This window comes from Tenebrio molitor, chromosome 9, assembly GCF_963966145.1.
Source record: "Tenebrio molitor chromosome 9, icTenMoli1.1, whole genome shotgun sequence".
NCBI classification, from domain to species: Eukaryota; Metazoa; Arthropoda; class Insecta; order Coleoptera; family Tenebrionidae; genus Tenebrio; species Tenebrio molitor.
Window position 1 is genome coordinate 8,904,091 of NC_091054.1, and position 19,607 is coordinate 8,923,697.

Sequence of the window (19,607 nt, forward strand, 5' to 3'; positions counted from 1 at the left end):
TCGAACACTGCACTACAATTGAATTAATTACGATCAATTACCCATTTCATGTTGTCTTTCGCTTGCATGCAGACCCACGTTCAGATTGTATTTTATTAAAACTGAAAATACGATCATTTTTGGGAACTACCAGTGCTAGTTTCTTTTGCCTCGATGGTTGGTATTTGCAACTCAATTAATTTGACAGTTGTTTGTGTAAAGTTCCAAAAATGTTAAAACCGAAAGCCTTGACGCAAGTTTTGAGCCAAGCGAACACCGGGGGCGTCGAAAACACACTGTATTTGTTCAAACATTGCCCTTGTGGAATTTTCTGATGTTGGCAGATTTTTAGGTTATTAAATCAAGAGGGGGCCCTCTTGGCGTACAGCGGCTATGGCGACAGAGACGCCAGAGTGACTGCGGCTATCGCTAGCAACATTTGGAGCGCGTATGAGAAAAACGGACGGAGCGCCTTCAGAGAGGAGCATCCACAGATGATTTTAATGGAGTGCACTGATGGAAGGATCGCTATTACACAAGTGGCAAACTTATTGCTATGTTTGTATGCAAAAAATAATGTAGGTTTTGGGATGTTGAAGCAAAAGGCCAATGCCTTGGCGCTGTACCTGGAAAATCCCCTCAAACAAGTGGCTACTTCTTAAGTTTTATAGCTATTATGATTAAATTGTTTGGTTTGATTGCACAATTTTTATTGATATAAACAAACGTTTAATATACAAAACATTAGTCTAAAGACAATCCGTACAAAATAGGAAATCTATTTTACAGACGTTTTAAGTTTAAAATCAAGAAATAACATTTTGAAATAGTTTGATTTTATACATAAACATCATCAACTAAGGTTATATCAGTAATATCTCACGATGAAGGTTTGAAACACCCAAAAGAAACGTTTTTCTCAAAAATGTTTGGAGTGATTCATCGTACAACTTGTCATGAATTTTCAAGCAAAACAATATAAATAGTATAATACATAATATAAAAACGCTCTTTTTACAGTACATTTTGTGCGTTTGCATAAATATAGGTACACACTTTGAATTAGAAAAACTACACAAAATATACTATAAGTAAACCATTAACGGTCAATTTTCTGGACGCATTTTTGTAGTTTGCCTTGTTAAATAATTGTATAACAATTTTTTCCTAGTTTGCAAATTTTAGAGTACTGCAGTAAAGGCACCTTCCAGTAATATCTGACAAATGCGACCGTAAAATGCGTCTAGAAATAAAGATTGGCAGACGGACGTACCACACAAATTCAGGCTAATATGCGGCCATTTTGGAAATGACTACGGACCTTCCATTCAGAAAGTCAAAAGAACGTGGAATGAAGTCATTTGCAGTTTTTTTTTTCATTTACGAGGACGTTGAGGTTGTGAGAGTTGGCAGCACGACTGAATAAAACATATAGACATTACATTTGACATGTAGACAAGAACAAACATGGAAAATGATTGACGTAACAATTTCATTCCACCTCTCTTCATATCGCGCATCTAAAACCTACGCTGCTCGACTTGTTTTTATGCAAGATCTAAAACCGGCCGCTGTCGACAAAAACCAAACGAAATTTGGTATTTTTAAGCGAAAACGACAATCCTAACCTCCACAAAATGACACTTCGCCCGGATGACGTCACCGCTGTCAAAGTAACCTGCAGGTGACATTTGACAATTTCGAGTCGAGTAAACTTAAGGACTAAATTAGAAGCAAGAATTCTTCAGCAGCGGCAGCATCGACACGAAAAAATTCTAAAAATGTCTCGGTAACGGGGGGGTCGCGCCCCTCGCGCCTCGTATGAGATTGTTTCTGTCCAAATCCGTACAATTCGACTAACTTATTACATCCTGGAACCTTTCTGCTGCAGCACTTTGGCCCTGTCGCTGTGCTCGACTTCTATGCCCTCGGGGGCGCCATACTCTCGACTGACCACGCACAAAAATTCGGCGTGTTCGTCCGCGCCGTAATTGTACTGAGACCCAATGTTTACCAGCTGTTCGAATTTCCAGCCGTCCGACATCGTGGAGACCATCTAAAAACAGCGTGCTACAGGTTGTAGGTAAGAGTGGTGACATACCTGAGTGAGTTCATCCTCGTGACACTGTAAAACTCTGTAGACATGCTTTTTGCTGTCTTTGCTTGGCCTGTTATCTCTGTGACATATCCGCTCTTTGACTAACGTGATCAGTTCGGCAACGTTGTAAAATTCGGCTTCTTCTAAGATGCCCTCTTCGGCAAGTCCTTTATTTATTACTAATTTTCCGTGTCTGAGGTAATTTAAAACGGGGGAGAAGTAGTTCGGGTCTCGGTCTATTAAATACGCGCCGGTATCATCCTGCGGTCATTTACGCAAATAGAATTTGACGGGCAGGTTCGCTGGACTCACCTTATCTGAAATTAGATCGCTATCTTCTTGGACTAGTCTGAATAAAAATGAATTCGGGTCTCTGGCTAACGTCGTCTTGGTCGTTAGAAAATATGTTCCGCCTACGTTCAGTTTGACCCATTGCTTATTTCCGTTTTTGAAAAATGCTTGTTTATTGTCCACGGAATTTACACCATGCTCCGCCATGTTTACCTTTTCGTACCAACTGGACAAAATTGACATACCAAATGACAGTTCTCGATCGTCGTCCCGATAGACATAATTCCCATTTTACCAAATCCACTTTCTAATTGTCATAATTATTTACATCAACACTACTAAAGTAAAGCGTGGGTAAAGTAAATAAAAGTTAAAACCATTTGAAAAAAAAAAAACAAATTTAAAGAGTTTCTGTATTTGCTCCGGCAAAAATATCTCAATTAAAATACAATATTCGTATACAGAGCGGCTCAAGATGAAATTTCAATCTGTCACTTGCATTGTTTGATACGAATGAAGGACAGATGGTAAAGTTACTCATCCACCCACTTGAAGTTCCTCTTAGGTCCGGGATTTTCATCGTTAAAGAAAATCATACTGGCAAGTTTCCTGCCCAATTTTTTACCCTTCCTCTTCTTCTTATGATCTGCAGCAGAATCTCCAGCAGGATCTGCTGCTTCAAGGACAGAAACTTCTTGCGGTAGGAGCTGAGTTTGCGGTTCGACAGAGAGAACTTGAATTTTTTCTTTTTTCGGGGCCCTATTTGGACTAGGCGGCAAATTAGCGGAAGGGGCTTGTGTAGGACTTACTCTTTCTGGCGCATAATAACCGGGGGCTTTCGAGGCCGACGCCGGTGCGGGGTGTCTCCCTTGATAGGCTCTGCTGCGGGACGACGGCGCGCTCAAATTCCGATTCTGATAATTCTCGAAAGGACTTCCGTCTTCCCTGTACTTCGGATAACTTACTACCCTTTTCGTTCCAGCCCTGTTTCCAGTGTTGAACCCTCCACGTCGATTTCTTTCGGTCAATCCGAGCTCCTCCAGGTCCGCCAGTTCGTATTCGTAGATCGGTCGTCTCCTTTTCCTCGGGTCTTGCGCTTCGACGGACATGTCCCTGCTTTCCAATTCCGCCTCTTCGCCGCCCACTTCGTACGCTCGGAAGATGCGAGTTCTGGGTGATCGCTGCGGAAATCTCAGCGGTTTCTCTTCCATAATAAACGAGTACTGGAGAGCCGCCATTTCTTCCGCTCTTCGCCGTGCTGCGTCTTCGTTCCACACCACTTTGGGCCTCTCTGTCGGCGGGAAAACAATAAAACGTCCAAGAAAACTCCAACTCGTTGGTTTCGTGCCGATTAGAACTTACCTCTCGTCGATGTTGCGTACTGAGAGTCGTATTTCGGGTTGTCTTCCCAGTAGAAATCATCTTCAGGTCTCGCTTGTCTCCATGAATAATTCATAGGGAAGCGTTTAAATGTTTGAGCTGAAAATAATTTTTTTCTTGGCTGGGTTGGTTTATGAAAGATTTGGATTTAATTTCCACAGGAGATTTAGAAAATGCGTTGAAAACGTTCACGAAAATTTTGACATAATTTTTGATTATCTCAATGACAGCAAGTCACTAGATCATCTACATTCTACATTTTAAAATGACGTAAGTTATTTTTTATTGCTGTATTGGTAGAGGGATTAATCGCCATTCTCTCGACTGCAGTCATAACAACTGGCATTGAGGCTATGTGTTGTCAATTTGCTGTACGACTTCGTAACCCACAAAATACATAAACAATGGTCCTCAAAACACTTATAATTCACCCTTGAAAGTTGAAAATCTAATTCACAGGTACGATACATTTTAAATATCCCATGTTATTCCTGCTCCCACGGCAGATCCTCCGCTACGTGTGCGTCCAACCACCTGAAGCCGCTCATCCCCTCCGGAATTTGCGACGTCATTCCCCAAGGACTCGTCGATGTCTCCGGACTCGCCATCCCGTGCGGACTCTGCGGAGACACCGCCTCCAGAACGCTGAGTTCTTCGTGCAACGACACGCCGGGACTGCTTAACAGTTGTGGCGACCACGAGTCCTCCGGCTCGACGGTCAACACCGACACGTGCTCGGTTACGGTGGTCGCGACCGGCGACATCGCCGCAGCTGCCGCCTCCGGAGACCTCGCCGCCACCGGAGACCTCGCTGCAGCCGCCACGGGCGACCTCGGCGACTGCGCCGGCTCGCTGAAGTCGAGTCTCCTCCTAGGCAGTTTTCTCTCGGCTTTGGGCACGGACGGCTTCGTCGGAGTCGGCTGCCGCGGGGAGAATCGGTGATCGACGACCGACGGTAGGCCGTGTGCTTGAAAATGAAGTGGCGAGCGTTCCGGGATCACATATCTGGAAGGGCGTTCCGGACTGGGCATGAGGCCACGAAGAAGCGGGGGTATCTGTATCGGTTCGGGGCTCTCGTAGAGTTGGGGGGATACATCGGGGGCGAATTCCGGCGCTTCCCAGACTTCGACGCGCTCCTCGACCTCCAGGACGGGGGGGCTGGGGGTGTGGGGTGAGTAGTAGGGAGGAGGACTCGGAGATCCCACCAGCTCTGGGTCGACGGACGGCAGAGGGATGTCCCGTCCGGTCAGTATTATCCTGCGTCGTTCCGGTTCGGGCTGGATCAAGTCCTCGATGGCCTCCCTTGGGGGCGTCAGATTGGGCGATCTCGACTCGTACTTGGGCCAACTGCGTTTGTACATGAGGGGGTCGTATGGGTGTCTTTGCACTCTATATTTCAAGACGTCGGGGCTCGGGGTCGGCGGCGTTCTCGGTTTTCGCATCGGACTGTCACTCAAGAGGGCATCGTACTGCAAGTTGGCGGCGGCCATCACATCGGCGGCAGCCTTCTTCGTTTGTGTTATCGGAGGTGGCAGCCGCCTGGGCGGCGGCGGCGTGCCTTCGTGAACGGTGCCCAGCTGGGGAGCCTTGGCGCCCCGCAACGGTCTGAACTTCCCCTTTACGTAAATCTTCTTCTTCATCTTCTTTCTGTCGGGGTCGTAGTACTCGTGGGCTTCCAACTCGCCCCTCAGTTGCGAAGGACTGACCGGGGGTCCCCCGATCGGTTTGCGCCGTTTTATCGGACTGGGACTGAACTTGGGGGTGATGTACACTCCCGCCGGGGTGGCCTCGTCCTCCAAGAAATAGTCTTCCGGGCTGCCCTTCACTCTCTCCATGCCCTCTTCGTCTTCCTCGAATATGTCGTAGGGGTCTCCTCCCGTGACCAAGAAAGGTTCCTCGACCCCTTCCAGACCCTGGACGTCTGGAATTTCCTCGTGTTGCAGATCGTGCGTGTGGGGCCAGCGCATCGTCTGCTGGAGGTTGACGGGCATCGGAAGGAGCGGGTCGTATAGAGGCTCCGGCGGCAGCTGCAGTTCCACCCTCTCGAACTTGTATCTCGATTCCGTGATCGGCTCTGGGGGTACTTTCACGTCTGGCACCCTGAGGTCGACCCTTCTCTTGGGAGACAGGTGCCACCGCATGTCGAACTTCATGGGGGAACGGGGACGGTGCTCCTCTTCGGTTTCCGTCACCGCCGGCAGTCTCGGGGCGAGGCGGCTGGGGCGCACGCGTTGCCGGTAGTACACGCCGGCGTCTTCGTCCGGAGGGGGCTGGTGCTGCGGCACCGGGGCTCGCTCCAACTCGTGGTGCGGCGCGTGGGCATGGACCGCGGCCTCTTCGTCCAGCTGGGCTACGTCCACCTCCAAATCGTTCAGATTCAGATTGCGCAAGTCCTCCTCGGTCACGCCCAGTTCTTGCAAGGCGGCCATGTCGTACTCGGCCTCGGCCACGATTTCCGGTTCCGGAGGCTTGGCCGGCGGCGCTTTCTTCTTTCTTCCGGAGTCGATCTTCGACTGCACGTTGAACTTCTTCTTCCTCGGCTTCTTGATCGACTGATCAGACTTGTCGGACTTTGCCGACTTGCCAGACTTGGAGGACTTGACCGACGTCACCGATTTGTCCGATTTCACCTGGGCCAGCGCTTTGCCTTTCACCTGGGCAAGAGCCTTGCCCTTGACAGGCTTAGGTGGACCTTTAGCCGCCGCCGCCCCCTTCGCCACTTTTCCTTTGACCGCCTTGATCACCTTGGCGGACTTGACCTTCTTGGGGTCCTTTTGCTCTGTCACAGTCTCCTGGTACTCGAACTCGACCGTCGAAGGTCCAGGTTCCGGGGACGGCTGCCACTGCATGGGACCCTTGGCCAGCTCCGGAGACGATATCAGCTGCTGGTAGTACATATCGCCAAACGGAGACCCACCTGGAGATCTAGCTCTCCCAGATCTCCTCGGAGGGGACGGCGTCGCGATCGCTTGAATTGCACCAAGCCCCGCAGGTGACGGTGCGCGACCCCCTTCGGGAGTGTCTAAGAGGGCCGCGTACTGCGCCGCTTCGATTTGTTTGATCCTGTCGAGCGGAAGAACCGTCATTTGAGCCTCCGGTACTGCACCTATCGGCTCCGCTTCGGCCTCCAAGATGTTCACGGACGAGTCGTCCAACAGTTGAGCGTACTGCAAATCTGCGAGTCTTTGCACTTCTTCGGCAGTCTGTGGGGCTCTCATCGGTGACCCCATTGGGACCCTCCCGGGTGAAAATAACTCCGGTGGCGTTTCGCCCGCGACGAGGGGCGACTTCCTCGCCGCCGACGCCAAGAACATCATTTCGGGAGATGGTTTACTCGGAGATGGACTAGGCCCGCATGGTATGCACGGAGGTCTGCGTGGAGATGGTGTGGTAGGGAACGCTTCTTCTTCTAAGATTCCTCCGTATCGGGGTGGCATCATTCCGACTCTCGCAAGAGGTGAAACCGCTTTCGTAGCCTTCATGTACGGGTCCGCCGCCGATTTGAGCGGCGTCAGTGGTCTCCTCTTCAGCTCGGGAGGAGTCTCGTAGAACGGTTCTCTTTCTGGTGACTTCGCCTTAGGTAGACCGGCTGCTGCCATTTCGGCTTCCACTTCCGCCTCCACTTCCTCGTGGATGCGCGCGGCAGCTTCCTCTAAAGGAATCTCTTCGAAATCTCGCATTTTAGCCCAAGGCCGCACTGTGTAGTAGTCCCTACAAACCAGACAAAGATTACGCAACTGGTCACGTTGAGACAGAGACAAACCTGTGTCTTTTACGCGGCGGCGCCATCATTGCACCTCTCCGCTTAGATTGTTTCACCTTCGAGACGAACTCCTCCATGGCGCTCATGTCGCTCAAAGGTGTAGGAGGTGAGAATTCGGGCAAGCCCTGCCAATCCGGTGCTTCAAAGTCCCTCACCCTTTGTACCGGAGTCCTCGGACTGCCCTCCGGTTCTGGTTGCTCCTCAGGACTCAACTGTCTTGCGCGTCGCCATCGTTCGTAGAGGTCAGGTGGCAGTTGGTACTGCTCCATGCTCTGCGCTTCCAAGTCGCGTTCTTCACCGATCTCCGTCTGCACGTCGGTCACCTCCACCTAAATTCAATTTTAGTCGTTGCCCGACAAACCCAAAAAACTCACTTGAGTCTCGTCCGGTGAGCTTGGCGGCTCCGAGAAATCGAGCCGTCTCTTCTTCAGCCGCTTTCGCAGGGTCCTCCTCATGGGGCCCTCCCGACCGGTAGACTCTGGAACCGGTCTGCTGGTGGTCGGAGACACTTCGGGGTAGTCGACCGGTGAGCCGATAGCCGGCAGTTTCGTGGCTCTCTTCGTTTGGAATTGTTTGGGAGGGAGTCTTCCGCGAGCCATCGCGATGCGATACTGCTGCTCCATGTCGTCCTCGTCGAAGGCCTCCAATCTTTCTCTGACGGGCTCGAGCCCCGGACGCCTCGACCTCTGTATTAGTCTTCGGTGGATCACGGACGGGTCCGCCTGCGCTTGAATTTCCTCTTTGTACTCGTCCCAGTTCTCCTCCATCTCTCTTGGCGGCATGAGGGGACTGAGCTGCCCGATCATCCCTTGAGGAGGAGACTCCCTCCAGAAGTCGGCGCCCACCGGTGGGAGGTCGAACACGTCGGGTCCCATCTTCTCCGGCGACTCGTACAGTTCTCTGATGTTTCCTAAGTCCGGACCCGCCGAATGCCTTTGCATTAACTTGTTCTTGTGCTTGTAGGGGAACCTCCACGTGTCCTTCCTTTCTCTGATCGGTTGAAAATGCGCCAGTTCTGATCTTATGACGGCGTCTTCTTCGGTCAAAAAATCGTGCTGCTCTTCGACGGGACTCAGAAGAGCCTCCCTGTGGGAGTACCTCTGAATCCGTTTCTGTTTTGGTCCTATGAATCCCTCGTAGGGCTCTCTAATCTTGAGGTATCCCATCTGGATCTTGTGTCTCAAATCCTTCAAGTCTATGGGGGAGGACGGAGAGAGCTGTATCGGCGAGGCAAGCTTCGGTGGCGACTCCCCCATCACTCTCTCGTACGGCATGTCGAACACCGTCGGCACCGTTTCCCCCGGTGATATGCCATAGATCCTGCGGTGGAGTTCGTCTAGTTCCGACCACCATTGTCTGTGGCGAGGCGACAGCCCGGCCTCGTCGATCGGCACTAGAGCCTTCATCTGTTCCCGCGCCATCTCCGGCGACGTGTACTGGAGCTGGAACGCCTCCGGCGGGTACTGGGCCCAGACCTGGGACGGTGAAGGCATCGGAGCTAGTTCTTCTGGGAATTTGGCCGGGGACGGCGGCAGGAAGGATGCTCTGGGTTTGGCCGGGGTGACGGCGGTGAGGCGGGACGGACCTGGTTGGGGCGAGCCGGTCGGAACGTGCGGCACCACAAACTGTGTCAAGCCGTACACATCGGGCGGGAGGGTGATGCCCAGTTTGGCATAATCTACCGGACTGACGTCCGGCACCGCCAGGAGCTGGTTGAGGGGTCCCACCGGGCCGCCCGCGGGTCTCAGAGGCATGCTGGTGGGTTTGGGCGAGGTGACGGGAACCCCGGCGAACGCCGGATCGGCGTCTATGATTTCGCGGTAGAGAAAGGCGACGTCTTCGGCGCGCTCCGGCGTCCCGGGGGACGGCTGGGCATCGACGTCGTCGAGGATATCGTCCACCGGGATATCGTCCTCGAAGATCAATTGCTCGTCGCGATCCATGTCGGTGATGACGATCTCGGGCAGGATAGCCCGCACGGGCTTCTGAGGGGTCGTCGCCAGTTGGTAGCCCGTTCCTGAAAAGAACAATGGATAGAATCAGGAGGACGAGACACGGAGGAGCAGCACTTCGATCCCTTTCGCTTTCGGACAGTTGGAAAAATTGATCGGCCGGCATCCAGTCCTCCCCGTCCATAGCAACTGCGGGCGCCTCCATCATGGGCGACGCCGCCGCGGCCAACGCTTGTCGGGTCGCTTCCGCGGCCACCGCTTGTCTGGCCGCAGCCTCCACGGCCACCGCTTGTCTGGCCGCAGCCTCCGCGTATCTAGCCGCCAGCGGAGACCCCGTCTCTTCGTCCACCTCCATGACTGGTCGCAGGGGACGCCGGCCTTTGGTGGGCGGCCCTGCAAGAACAACTTTAACGAGAAGTCGACCTTCGGGAGTTTACTCACGCCCTATTATGCCCATTTTCGACACGCGTTGTGGTCGGTGCCTGCCCAGGGCCGTCGTATCTAACCTGATGGGCGCTTCTAAGTCGACGGTGACCTCCCCCAGGGGCACGATGTTGCGCGTGGGTTTCCGGGAGAACTCGAGTTCAGCGCCGAATCCTGAAATGGAAAGTGGATAGGATCGGGGGGACGGAGAAATGGAGGATCACAACTTTGCTGCACTTCCTCGTCTGGCATTTCGAAAAATTGCTCGGCGGACGTCCACTCGACGCCCTCCAACGGGTCTCTCACCGGCACCGGAGACCGTTCTTCTTCCTCCATGACGGGTCGCAGGGGACGCCTGCCTTTGGTGGGCGGCTCTGCAAGAACAACTTTAACGAGAGATCGACCTTCAGGAGTTCGCTTACTTCTCATGCCGCGCTTGGACGCGCGTTTGGGTCGGGGACTGACGGTTCGATCGAATTTGACGGGCACTTCTAGATCGGTGGTGACCTCCCCCAAGGGTACCACGCTTCTCATGGGCTTCCGGAGAGTGTCGACGGGAGTGTCGTATCCTGCAAAGGAAAGTGTATAGGATCGGGAGGACAAAAAACAGACAATTAGCACTTTGATACACTTCCTCCTGCGACATTTCGAAAAACTGCTCGCCAGGAATCCACTCGAAGTCCTCCTCTGCAAGAACAATTTTAACGAAAACTCGATCTTCTGGAGTTTACTCACGTGCGGGCTCCGCCGGCATAGCAATGGTGTCGAGAACTTGCGCTCCTTCGTCCTCGAGCGCGGCGAGTTGCATGTCCGCTTTGGCGTGGACGTCCAAGTATCTCTTCAACCCCTTGGAGAACTGCTTGCGCGACGGCTTCGCTTTCTTTCTTCCGTGGGGGTCTTGGCCTTCATGTCTCATCTGTTCTTCCACCATGCGTTCCATCGCCTCGAAGTCGTCGAGGTCGGCAGCCGAGGGTTGAGCTGCTCCTTCATCTTCCAGCATGGCCATTTGCGCGTCCGCTCTGGCGTGCACGTCCAAGTACCTCTTCAACCCCTTGGAGAACTGCTTGCGCGACGGCTTCGCTTTCTTTCTTGCGTGGGGGTCCTGACCTTCGCGTCTCGTCTGTTCCTCCACCATGCGTTCCATTGCCTCGAAGTCGTCGGGGTCGACAGCTGCTCCTTCCAAATCGCCCATCAGATCCTCCAAGTTGTCCGCGACGCCGGAAATGTTTCCAATGTCAACGTCCAACTCTTCCATGTCCAGGAGGCCCAGGTCTCCGTCGGCGAGGCCGAGTTGTGCAAAGGCCTCCAGGTCGTAATCGGGGTCTGCCACATGCATCGAAGCGTCCAGTGCTTGGTTATAGGCGGTCACGACTCGAGGGTCTTTGGTGCCGTGACCTGGTGAAGTTTGCATCGTGGCGTATTCGGGTTGGGCTGTCGCTTGGGTGCCCTCCAGTTCCATCGCGGCCGTCGTCTCGTCTTCGGTGGTTTCCTCTACATCTTCATCTTCTTCGATAAATCCCGGAGGAAGTTTCGGCGTGGGGTGTTTCACGATGGAAGGAGGCGCTTCGCTGATTCCGGTCGACGTGGAGGGACCCTCGATGATGTCGTCGTAGATCTGGCGAGCTTCCGGGGACAAATGAATCGACTTTTCTAATTCGACGGGCACTCCGTGTTCTGTTGGAATACCCAGTTTTGAATATTTTGCGACGTAAGACAGATGACGTTTAGATTTGGGTTCTCTGCTGACTGTAGTTTCATCATCCCCTTCTGTTTCTACGCTTTGAATCATTTGGGCATATTTGGCCATATCTGTCTGGTATTGTTGTTGAATCTCGCCCATCATCTTGTTGTACTGGGCCACATAATCTTCGACGTCTGCAACAAACAACTTCGACCAAAAACTCACACAAAATGCTAATACTACCATCTGGTGGAAATTCCCTGTGGGGTTCAGTCCCAGTAGTCCCTTCTAGCTGCGCCAGCGCCACCACCTTGCTCTCGTCCGCCTTCTTGGTTGGCTTCTTCACCTTCCCCTTGCTCGGCTTCTTCACCACCTTCTTCTTAGGCGGGGCCTCCTCTTGAGGCGGCGGCGGCGGCGGCGGCTCCTCGGCTTTCGGTTTGCTGGGCCTCTTGACGATTTTCGACGACGACTTCCTCGCCACCGGCTTCTTCGCCGTGGCAGGTGGAGGTGGAGGAGGTGCCGCCGCCTCCGTCTTCTTCTTTTGCAGAAGGAGCGAGGCGCGCGTCGGTTTGATCTTGGGAGGGGCCTTCTTGGCCGGCTTCTTCGCGACAGCTGGAGGAGGGGGCGGGGTCGGTTTGCCGGGCGGAGGGGGCGTCACCCACGGGTAAGGAGGCGTGGCGTACGGGATGCTCGCGGCAGAGGTCCACGCGGGAGGCGGAGTTTCCCCTTCTTCCGTCATGGAACCGGCCAAAAAGCTCGGCATCGACTCGTCCAGGAACATCTCTTCGTCGCCGATCAGGAAGGGCGACTCTTCGTCCAGCATCTCGGGGCCAAAACCGCCGGTGGGGGGCGTCCAGAGGATCTCCATGGGAGCGGCGCCAGAGGGCAGGTCTCCCTCGCCGAAATCTGAAAATCTTTTGAAATCGGGCACTTAAAAATGTGCTCTCTCTACCTGAGACCTCCTCTTCGAGGAACTTCACTTCCAGCAGGTTCGAGCCCCACGTCGGCGGTTCTCTGTCCTCGGCAGGCGGCGAGACTTTGCCTATAGGGCGCGAAGGGGGTGTGGCCCCCAGCGCTGATCTCCGGGGTGACTCTTTTTTCCTGCGATTCACATCGACATGATAAAATTTAGAAACGAAAGCATTGCAACTTTTACTTTCTGGGACTTTCTTCTTTTTCGGGGCTCGGTTGTTCCGCTTCTGGAGGTGGTTCTTGAGGGGCTGGGGGTTGCTCGGCGGGAGGTTGCTCCGGCGGAGGTTGCCCCCCTTCAGGTTTTTCTGGCGATTTTTCTATCAGTTCTGGCGTAGATTGTGTCTCGGTCAGTGTAGGCGGCGGCACACTGACTTCCAGCATACTTTTGGCGGCTGAAATTAACCAATAACAACAACACATGCGAATAAACCATGACCAAACCTTTAGGGAGCAATTGTCTGTCTGTTCTGTACCAACTGCTGAGGGGCTGCTTTGATACGGCGTAGTAACAGTGCACCCCAAAATTTTCGATGCTCTGGACGGCCACATATTCCAACAAGTCTGCGGAAAAGTCGGAAACGTAAGGTGGATAGTCTCCGGACTCCCCTTTCATCCGTTTCTGCCACTTCTCGAACCTCTCTTGCTGCTCCTGCTCGATGATGGCCTTGGCAACATCTACCAACTGTCCGGGGGTTAAAAATTAAATGACCGTCCGGTAGCACTCACCGTTTGGTCTTCGGGAAACTTGTCTAGTTTTTCCAGAGCATTGGGGTGTTGGGTGAAAGGAGGAGCCAGTCTTTTCCGTTGCAAGACGAACAGGAGCAACTTTAGATAGTCTAATTTGATTTTCTCCTCCGCGGCGGCGTCTCCCGCCAACTTCTTCACCCATGCCGCAGCCAAAACCCTGTCTGTGGCCAATCGAGATTAGGAAAATCTGTCAAAATGGGGCCGAGTATTACCATTGATCTGTGGCAAGTTCAAGATCAGCGGTTTCGTGAACTTCAAGTAAAAATCGAAATCTGATAAGTTCTCCATTGCGAATTTTGATTAAATACGAGGGATTTCACACCATTGCCCTCGAAGAGAGCATTTTATTCTGATCGCAAAAATTTTGACATAATTTACGAATGATCGAAACGTTCTTGATTCGTAAATAAAAAACAAAACTGGTCAGTAGGAATTTTATTGTTCGTTTGTTTGCTTGTCGTCCAGGTCGGCTTGTATCAGATTGGAGCCCCAACTGGGGGGCACACGCTCGTCGGACTTGGAGGGTATCCCGATAGGGGACACGAGAAACATGACCTTCTTGTTGTCAGATTTGGCCTTCTTCTGCAACTTCTCGGCCAACTCGTTCTTCTTTCTTTCGAGCTCCGGGTCGGCCTCTGGAAACGCTACATTTTTCACTGCGATACACACCCCAAAAGTAAACCTTTCGACTGCGATGGGGTCGGTTCATCTTCGTCGGACAAACCGGCGCCCTTAATTCCCGCTGGACTAATTCCTGTAGGAAAAATGGTCTCGTCAAAGCGGTGCCAGACGGTGATGGGTTGATTAGACAACGCGTAATAACAATGCACCCCGACATTGTCGATCTCTTGGTAAGCAACGTACGTACGTAAATCACCGGAATAATCCGATGTGAAAGGTTTACCACTTCGAGGCTTCTTCTTCAGAGCCTTGGTCGCTTCGAACAACTACAAAATGACTCTTTAATCGGGACTCAAAATCTAAGACAACTGACGTTTTGATTTTTCGGGAATTCCGTCAGGGTCTGGAAATTGGCGGGGTGCTCCAAGAACGGACCGTCAAGCTCTCGCTTCTGGAGGAAGTAGATGAGGAGTTTGAGGTAGTTGTTTTTCAGGTCGTCGGAGATCGAGACGTCTTCTGCGAGGCGTTTGATCCAAGCAGAGGCCAAACCTCTGTCTGCACGAACAAAAACTCGAAAATCTGGGGGATGACTGCCAAGAAGAGAAATTACCTTTTCCGCTGGGCAAGGCTACGATCAAGGGTTTGGCACATTTGACGTAGAAGTAAAAATCAGGGGCGTCGGCTTGGGGGTGAGTCATTTTGGTACGGAAAATTTGATGAATTTTGAAAATGATGATTTTTGAAATGACAAGATGTCAAAGTTGTCACCGGTACGCATGCGCAGTGTTGTACAGGTAGACGAGCCATGTACAGTCGTGTTCATTAAAGTGTTGTACAGCTACAATTGCGGCCACGGAATTTTGGCCGTCACTTTCATGTCAATTCAAAAAAAAATGGGTGTAGTCCTTGCTTTATTGTCATTATGATTGACTTTGGAAGTGACATCCAAAAATTTGTCAGTGTCATATTTTATTCAAATAGTTGTGAACGTGCTACAATGAGGGACATGGAATCCTGGGCAGTCTGGTATTGTCATTTCAAAAAGTATCAATGTAAATGCACCTTTACCGTCATTATAATTGATATTTTCAAAAAAACTGTCAACTTGGTTATGAGTAGCTAAGGTATGGTTTAGAAATTTTGACAACTGAATGACACATCTGCCCAGTTTTCCGTGTCGCCAATAGTACCAATACCCTATTTCAATAAAGTGCAGATAATATCCCTGTTCCAAGATTGCACGAAATGAGGAAGCGCGTTTTCTTTAAGTCAGTCAGCATCAAAATGACAAGTCTTGTAATAGCAGAAAGTGAGGTTACGAATACATTAGGGCCGCTTTATATCTCAACTCACTGGAATGTCAAGTGATGACCAAAATTCCGTGGCCGTAATTGTACATTAGGGTTGTGTGTATCGGATCAGAACATCACCATAGTTGTGTCTTTCTCTTTGCTTGGACCTTGTTTTTTCTATTTTTGTGTTCAAGCATTATTAGGTATTGCTAGGAAGCGCACACGCAACAAAGCTGTACAACAATTTTTTTGAACTGTACGAAATCATGTAGGTACAAGTTCACGTGTTATCGACTTGTCGGTGATTGGTTGAGCTCATGTTTAAATTCCAGTTTAAATTTCATTCCATATCGATCTTATTAGCCGATGTCGTTCCCCACCTGCAGCAGGTTGGTGGTTTTATGGTAATGAGTTTTGTAAAGGCGGCCTTGCACCAAGGCAACAATTGGCAACATGTTGGCTGCAACATTTTTTAGTAATGTTGCCGGTCATTACTAAAAAGTGTTGTTGCTTTAGTGTAAGGCCGCCTTAAAAACAAACAAATAGGTAAGGAACAAATAAATTAAACATTTCAACAAAACGACACGTATTTTCAATTCACGGCCCTTTGGCAATCATTTCAAAAGTCAAAAAACACCGGTCCTTCGAGAAAAACTTCAACATATATACTAGTATAACAGCGACTTTTTGTTCCATTCATAGTTTTACCAAAAGCCAAAAGCAGTCTTTTTCAAGACTCATTTACATATTTTGTTTCTATTTTTAATTTATGAAACCGAATACGAAAGACAGGTTTATACTGCCTGTAATCAAAATACTCGCGCATCGATGGAAAAATATAAACATGCGTTTTTTGAAAAACGTAAGGATACGTGAACAAACGGCATGGCAATCTATATATATAAAACTGAATGTCTGTTTGTATATTTTGTATGCAAATCTACAGTTTTACTCCGATCTTGATGAAATTTTGTACACTTGATCTTCAAAACAAGAAGAAAATTACTGTCTCCTTTAATTTTACAAAAACCAACCCCTACTATCATTTTCAACCCTGTTAAGAAAAAAAGACAGTTTTTTCGAGTTGGAAATACCCTCACCTTCGTCGCTTCACCCCTATTTCATCCTCTGAGTATATCGTCACCTTCGCCGCTTGACATCCACAAAAAGCAACCCCTATTATCATTTTTAAGTACAAAAAAAGTTTTTTCGAGTTGGAAATCGCGTTTGCATGATATGTTCAGGTGTCATAGTTACATTTGGTTGTTTATAAAAGCAGCAATTTCGCAAAATGTGTTTGAATGATTGTGTTTTACCGGAAGATGTCTTAAATGAAGCAGAACAAGCTTCAAATAGCTTAATACCGGAAAAATCAAAAGGCAGGTATCTGAAATCAAACGAGACAATCAAACAATAGGAAGATCTAAATAAGGTTAGAACTGAAAATAAAAGTGTTATGTTGGCGTATTTTCATGAATTGGTAAGTGATCATAGTGTTAGTTTCTTATCGTATGTTATTCTTTTTGTTAATATAGTCGAAGAAAAAAGTAGTCTACAGTAAAGTTTTAATTATTCTTCGTAAAAAGACAAACTTCATATTGAAATTACTGCGTTTATAGCAATACATGAAAATAGAAACATAATTTTAAAACATTCTGAAATTTGCGGGCAAAGCCGTGGGTAAAAGCTAGTTTGGACAATAAATGAAAGCTCCACTGTCTTGGTTTCATAATCGAAATCATAAAAGCAACAGTAAAGAAAAAGCAATCTCGCGCTTTTTACACGTTTCATACAATTTTTGTATGACAAAAAAGGATCTTATTGGAGATTGGGTTGGCGTAAGTCAGTTATTAGTTGCAGCTCGACAACGGTGCAGTGCAGCAGTGTATTAATAATCGTGTATTTGTTATTAAATCGTTCAAAATGCCAAATTTTACACACGTTGGAATAATTAACTGATATGGTGCTCGTGTACGGTGCGGCGGCTGGCAACGCGGTCCAAGCACAAAATAGAGAGTTTTCGCGTTACGTTTTTCAGATAACCATGTACGCTAACGCCGGTGTTGCTAGGCAATAGCGAAACCGATTCATTATTACAATAAGCGATTACGGTAATTGCTCACGAATAGCGTACCGGTTATTTTAACGGAACGTAACGCGAAAACTCTCTATTAATGGGTACTGTACCGGGAACAGAACAGTTATTTTATTTATTGTTGGTGATACTGATAAGTGATAATTTAATTCGACCACACATCTTGCCGAATCGTTTAAATGATAAAGAATACCTTCGATTTTTGGGTGATACTTTGCCTAACTTGCTAGACGTAATCATGCAAGGAATGTGGTAAATTCCTTACGGTGATAGATTGCACGTTTTTAAATTCTAGTTCCAAAACATAAAGCAGTGAAAAATACTAAACTCTCCAGCTCAATTGTTTCACGTTGTGTAGAAAACCGTTGTATCCCTGCAGATTAATTCCCGCCAAACCAGTTTCTGTGTCTGTCTTCTGTTAAAAAACGTGCAATCTATCAGAGTATGGAGTATATCTGTATGATGGTACGCCACCACATTATGCTCGCCAAGTTATGCAGTGGATGAACCAAAACTACTCTGAAAGGTGGATTGAACGAAAGGGTCCAAGGCCACGATTTTCGGATTTAAATAAATACGATACAGATAAATTCGTTAGAAGAACTAACTGGGCGAGTCGGGGCAGCTGGTGCCCAAATTCGGGAAGATTGTGAAGTTTTTGCAAGAATCCGTGCATCAATGGCGCGGAGGGCCCAAACGTGTATCACGCATCAAGGACATCTTTAGCATTTACTGTGAATAAGGTACGCTAAAAGTAAACACTTCACCGTGAATACCGTGATCAACAATGACTGAGTCTGTTGGCAATGAAACAATTGAAAAATATTGGTGTTTTTTGTCTCGTAATTGACACTGAACGGATGTTTTAACTTGACATGACATTAATAGTAGTTTATTTAATGAGTTCGTGTGTAAATTGGGCCTTTTTTCTCACAAGTGGAACATTATTAAACGTGAGTGAAACGAACGGTTTAAAGGCCCACGAGTGCCAAAAAAGGCCCAATTTACACACGAACGAGTTGAATACAACGTTTTTTTGTTCGACGAGCCGCTTAAAGGCTCCAAATCGCTTAAAATCTTTCAAATTAGCTTGACGTTTCGTTTTGACAAGTTGTGACATTTATCAGAATCCGTTCACACAGGAGAAAATGCTCAAATTCTGACAGTGTCGAACAAAAAAAAACATTTTTGGTTATGTACTTATGTTGGTTATGTTTATGCTAAGTATTAAAAAAATGAACTTTTGATGGTAAATTTCAAGTTTGCCAAATTTCATTGTTACCAACATTTACTAATTCTTGATCACGCCGTATTTGTCCGTTTTTTCGACACAATTAGTTAGTGTCAAATTTCTTGCGTGGTAATCGCTTTCGTTGTACCTACTTTTTTTACTATTTCACTTTCGTTTGCTCTACATTAGTGTAGTGTCCGACCGAAGATTCGGATTCAGCCAATTTCGGCTGAAAATAAGAGTTTCGGTGAAGTTTCGGTTTCGGCAACAAATCGGCCAAACTTTCGGCTCCAGCCGAAACTGTTTTTCGTCGCGTCTCGCTTTTTGTTAATTTACCATTTTCACCACGATTTCCATTACTGTAGGATGATTTAATAATAAAAAATTTATGTTTTCTTTGAAACATTTTGAATTATAACCTGCTAACTTAAAAGTTGTCAAGTAAATGTGAAAAATAATTGAAATAAATAATTTCATAGATAGTTTGTTAATTCCACGGCAACCCTGATCTACAGACTTTTTGGTCATACGCGTTCATATAATCTGTTTCAAAATCAAAAATCCACCACCTGTTGAATTATGTTAGCAGAAAAAAGAAATCCCTAGAAGAGGTTTACTTTTTTTGGGTTGGCTGAACCTCCCGCCAAAATTTGACATTGAACTGTTGAGTTTATTTACGCAACACAAAATAATTATTATGTACAAAAAAGTGGTAGACTACGTCTACTGATAGAATGTAGTTTTTTAAATATCCTTAGATAACAAAATTCCCAAACAATAACATTAAAATGTAAACAAAGTTTCATAGATTGTGTTGGTAATACCTTGAAACATTCGCGCCACTGATTCTCATTGGTTGTTATGAAACCCATGCGAAATAGTTATTTTCCGACGACCACTATGAAAAATGCGTAAATTCGCACAAATAACTATTATTGAAAGTTGGCTATTGCATGCAAATAGCGAACCCGTGTGCAATGAAACTGGTTAGCCAATCAGATACCTTCTAGCCTGTGCGCAATGAAATCATTGCACACAGTTGTAGTAACCATGGCCACCAATGTATGTTTTGTCCGCAGCTC

General features: G+C 48.4%; 5 protein-coding genes across 6 annotated transcripts; 1 reads left to right on the plus strand and 4 right to left on the minus strand.

The window, feature by feature from the left end:
• Positions 1-119: 119 nt before the first annotated feature.
• Lamtor2 (Late endosomal/lysosomal adaptor, MAPK and MTOR activator 2) lies at positions 120-677 on the plus strand. Its single transcript, XM_069058094.1, has 2 exons — positions 120-277; positions 332-677. Exons 1-2 carry the CDS (start codon positions 210-212, stop codon positions 639-641), a joined length of 378 nt encoding a protein of 125 aa, XP_068914195.1. The 5' UTR covers positions 120-209; the 3' UTR covers positions 642-677.
• Positions 678-955: 278 nt separating this feature from the next.
• Positions 956-2,620, minus strand: inc (BTB/POZ domain-containing protein inc). The gene is made up of 3 exons (XM_069058087.1): positions 2,390-2,620; positions 2,081-2,338; positions 956-2,035 (listed from the first exon to the last, which is right to left on the minus strand). The coding sequence occupies exons 1-3, from the start codon at positions 2,609-2,611 to the stop codon at positions 1,844-1,846; spliced, it is 672 nt and encodes a 223-aa protein (XP_068914188.1). The 5' UTR covers positions 2,612-2,620; the 3' UTR covers positions 956-1,843.
• Positions 2,621-2,767: 147 nt separating this feature from the next.
• On the minus strand, positions 2,768-4,014 carry LOC138138259 (uncharacterized). Its single transcript, XM_069058093.1, has 3 exons — positions 3,731-4,014; positions 3,178-3,659; positions 2,768-3,136 (listed from the first exon to the last, which is right to left on the minus strand). Exons 1-3 carry the CDS (start codon positions 3,822-3,824, stop codon positions 3,128-3,130), a joined length of 585 nt encoding a protein of 194 aa, XP_068914194.1. The 5' UTR covers positions 3,825-4,014; the 3' UTR covers positions 2,768-3,127.
• A 142-nt stretch (positions 4,015-4,156) lies between these two features.
• On the minus strand, positions 4,157-13,685 carry LOC138138241 (titin-like). The gene is made up of 15 exons (XM_069058053.1): positions 13,499-13,685; positions 13,266-13,447; positions 12,981-13,221; positions 12,724-12,931; positions 12,520-12,668; positions 11,811-12,473; positions 10,622-11,761; positions 10,508-10,573; positions 10,309-10,455; positions 10,114-10,260; positions 9,905-10,060; positions 9,581-9,856; positions 7,886-9,528; positions 7,512-7,840; positions 4,157-7,459 (listed from the first exon to the last, which is right to left on the minus strand). The coding sequence occupies exons 1-15, from the start codon at positions 13,572-13,574 to the stop codon at positions 4,234-4,236; spliced, it is 8,649 nt and encodes a 2,882-aa protein (XP_068914154.1). The 5' UTR covers positions 13,575-13,685; the 3' UTR covers positions 4,157-4,233.
• A 21-nt stretch (positions 13,686-13,706) lies between these two features.
• LOC138138256 (uncharacterized) lies at positions 13,707-14,774 on the minus strand. Of its 2 annotated transcripts, XM_069058086.1 has the most exons (5): positions 14,518-14,773; positions 14,281-14,462; positions 14,155-14,233; positions 13,969-14,040; positions 13,707-13,921 (listed from the first exon to the last, which is right to left on the minus strand). In XM_069058086.1, the coding sequence occupies exons 1-5, from the start codon at positions 14,603-14,605 to the stop codon at positions 13,722-13,724; spliced, it is 621 nt and encodes a 206-aa protein (XP_068914187.1). In that variant the 5' UTR covers positions 14,606-14,773; the 3' UTR covers positions 13,707-13,721. The 2 variants fall into 2 exon arrangements, with proteins under 2 accessions (XP_068914187.1, XP_068914186.1); XM_069058085.1 differs by having other exon boundaries at positions 13,969-14,233; positions 14,518-14,774.
• Positions 14,775-19,607: the final 4,833 nt, after the last annotated feature.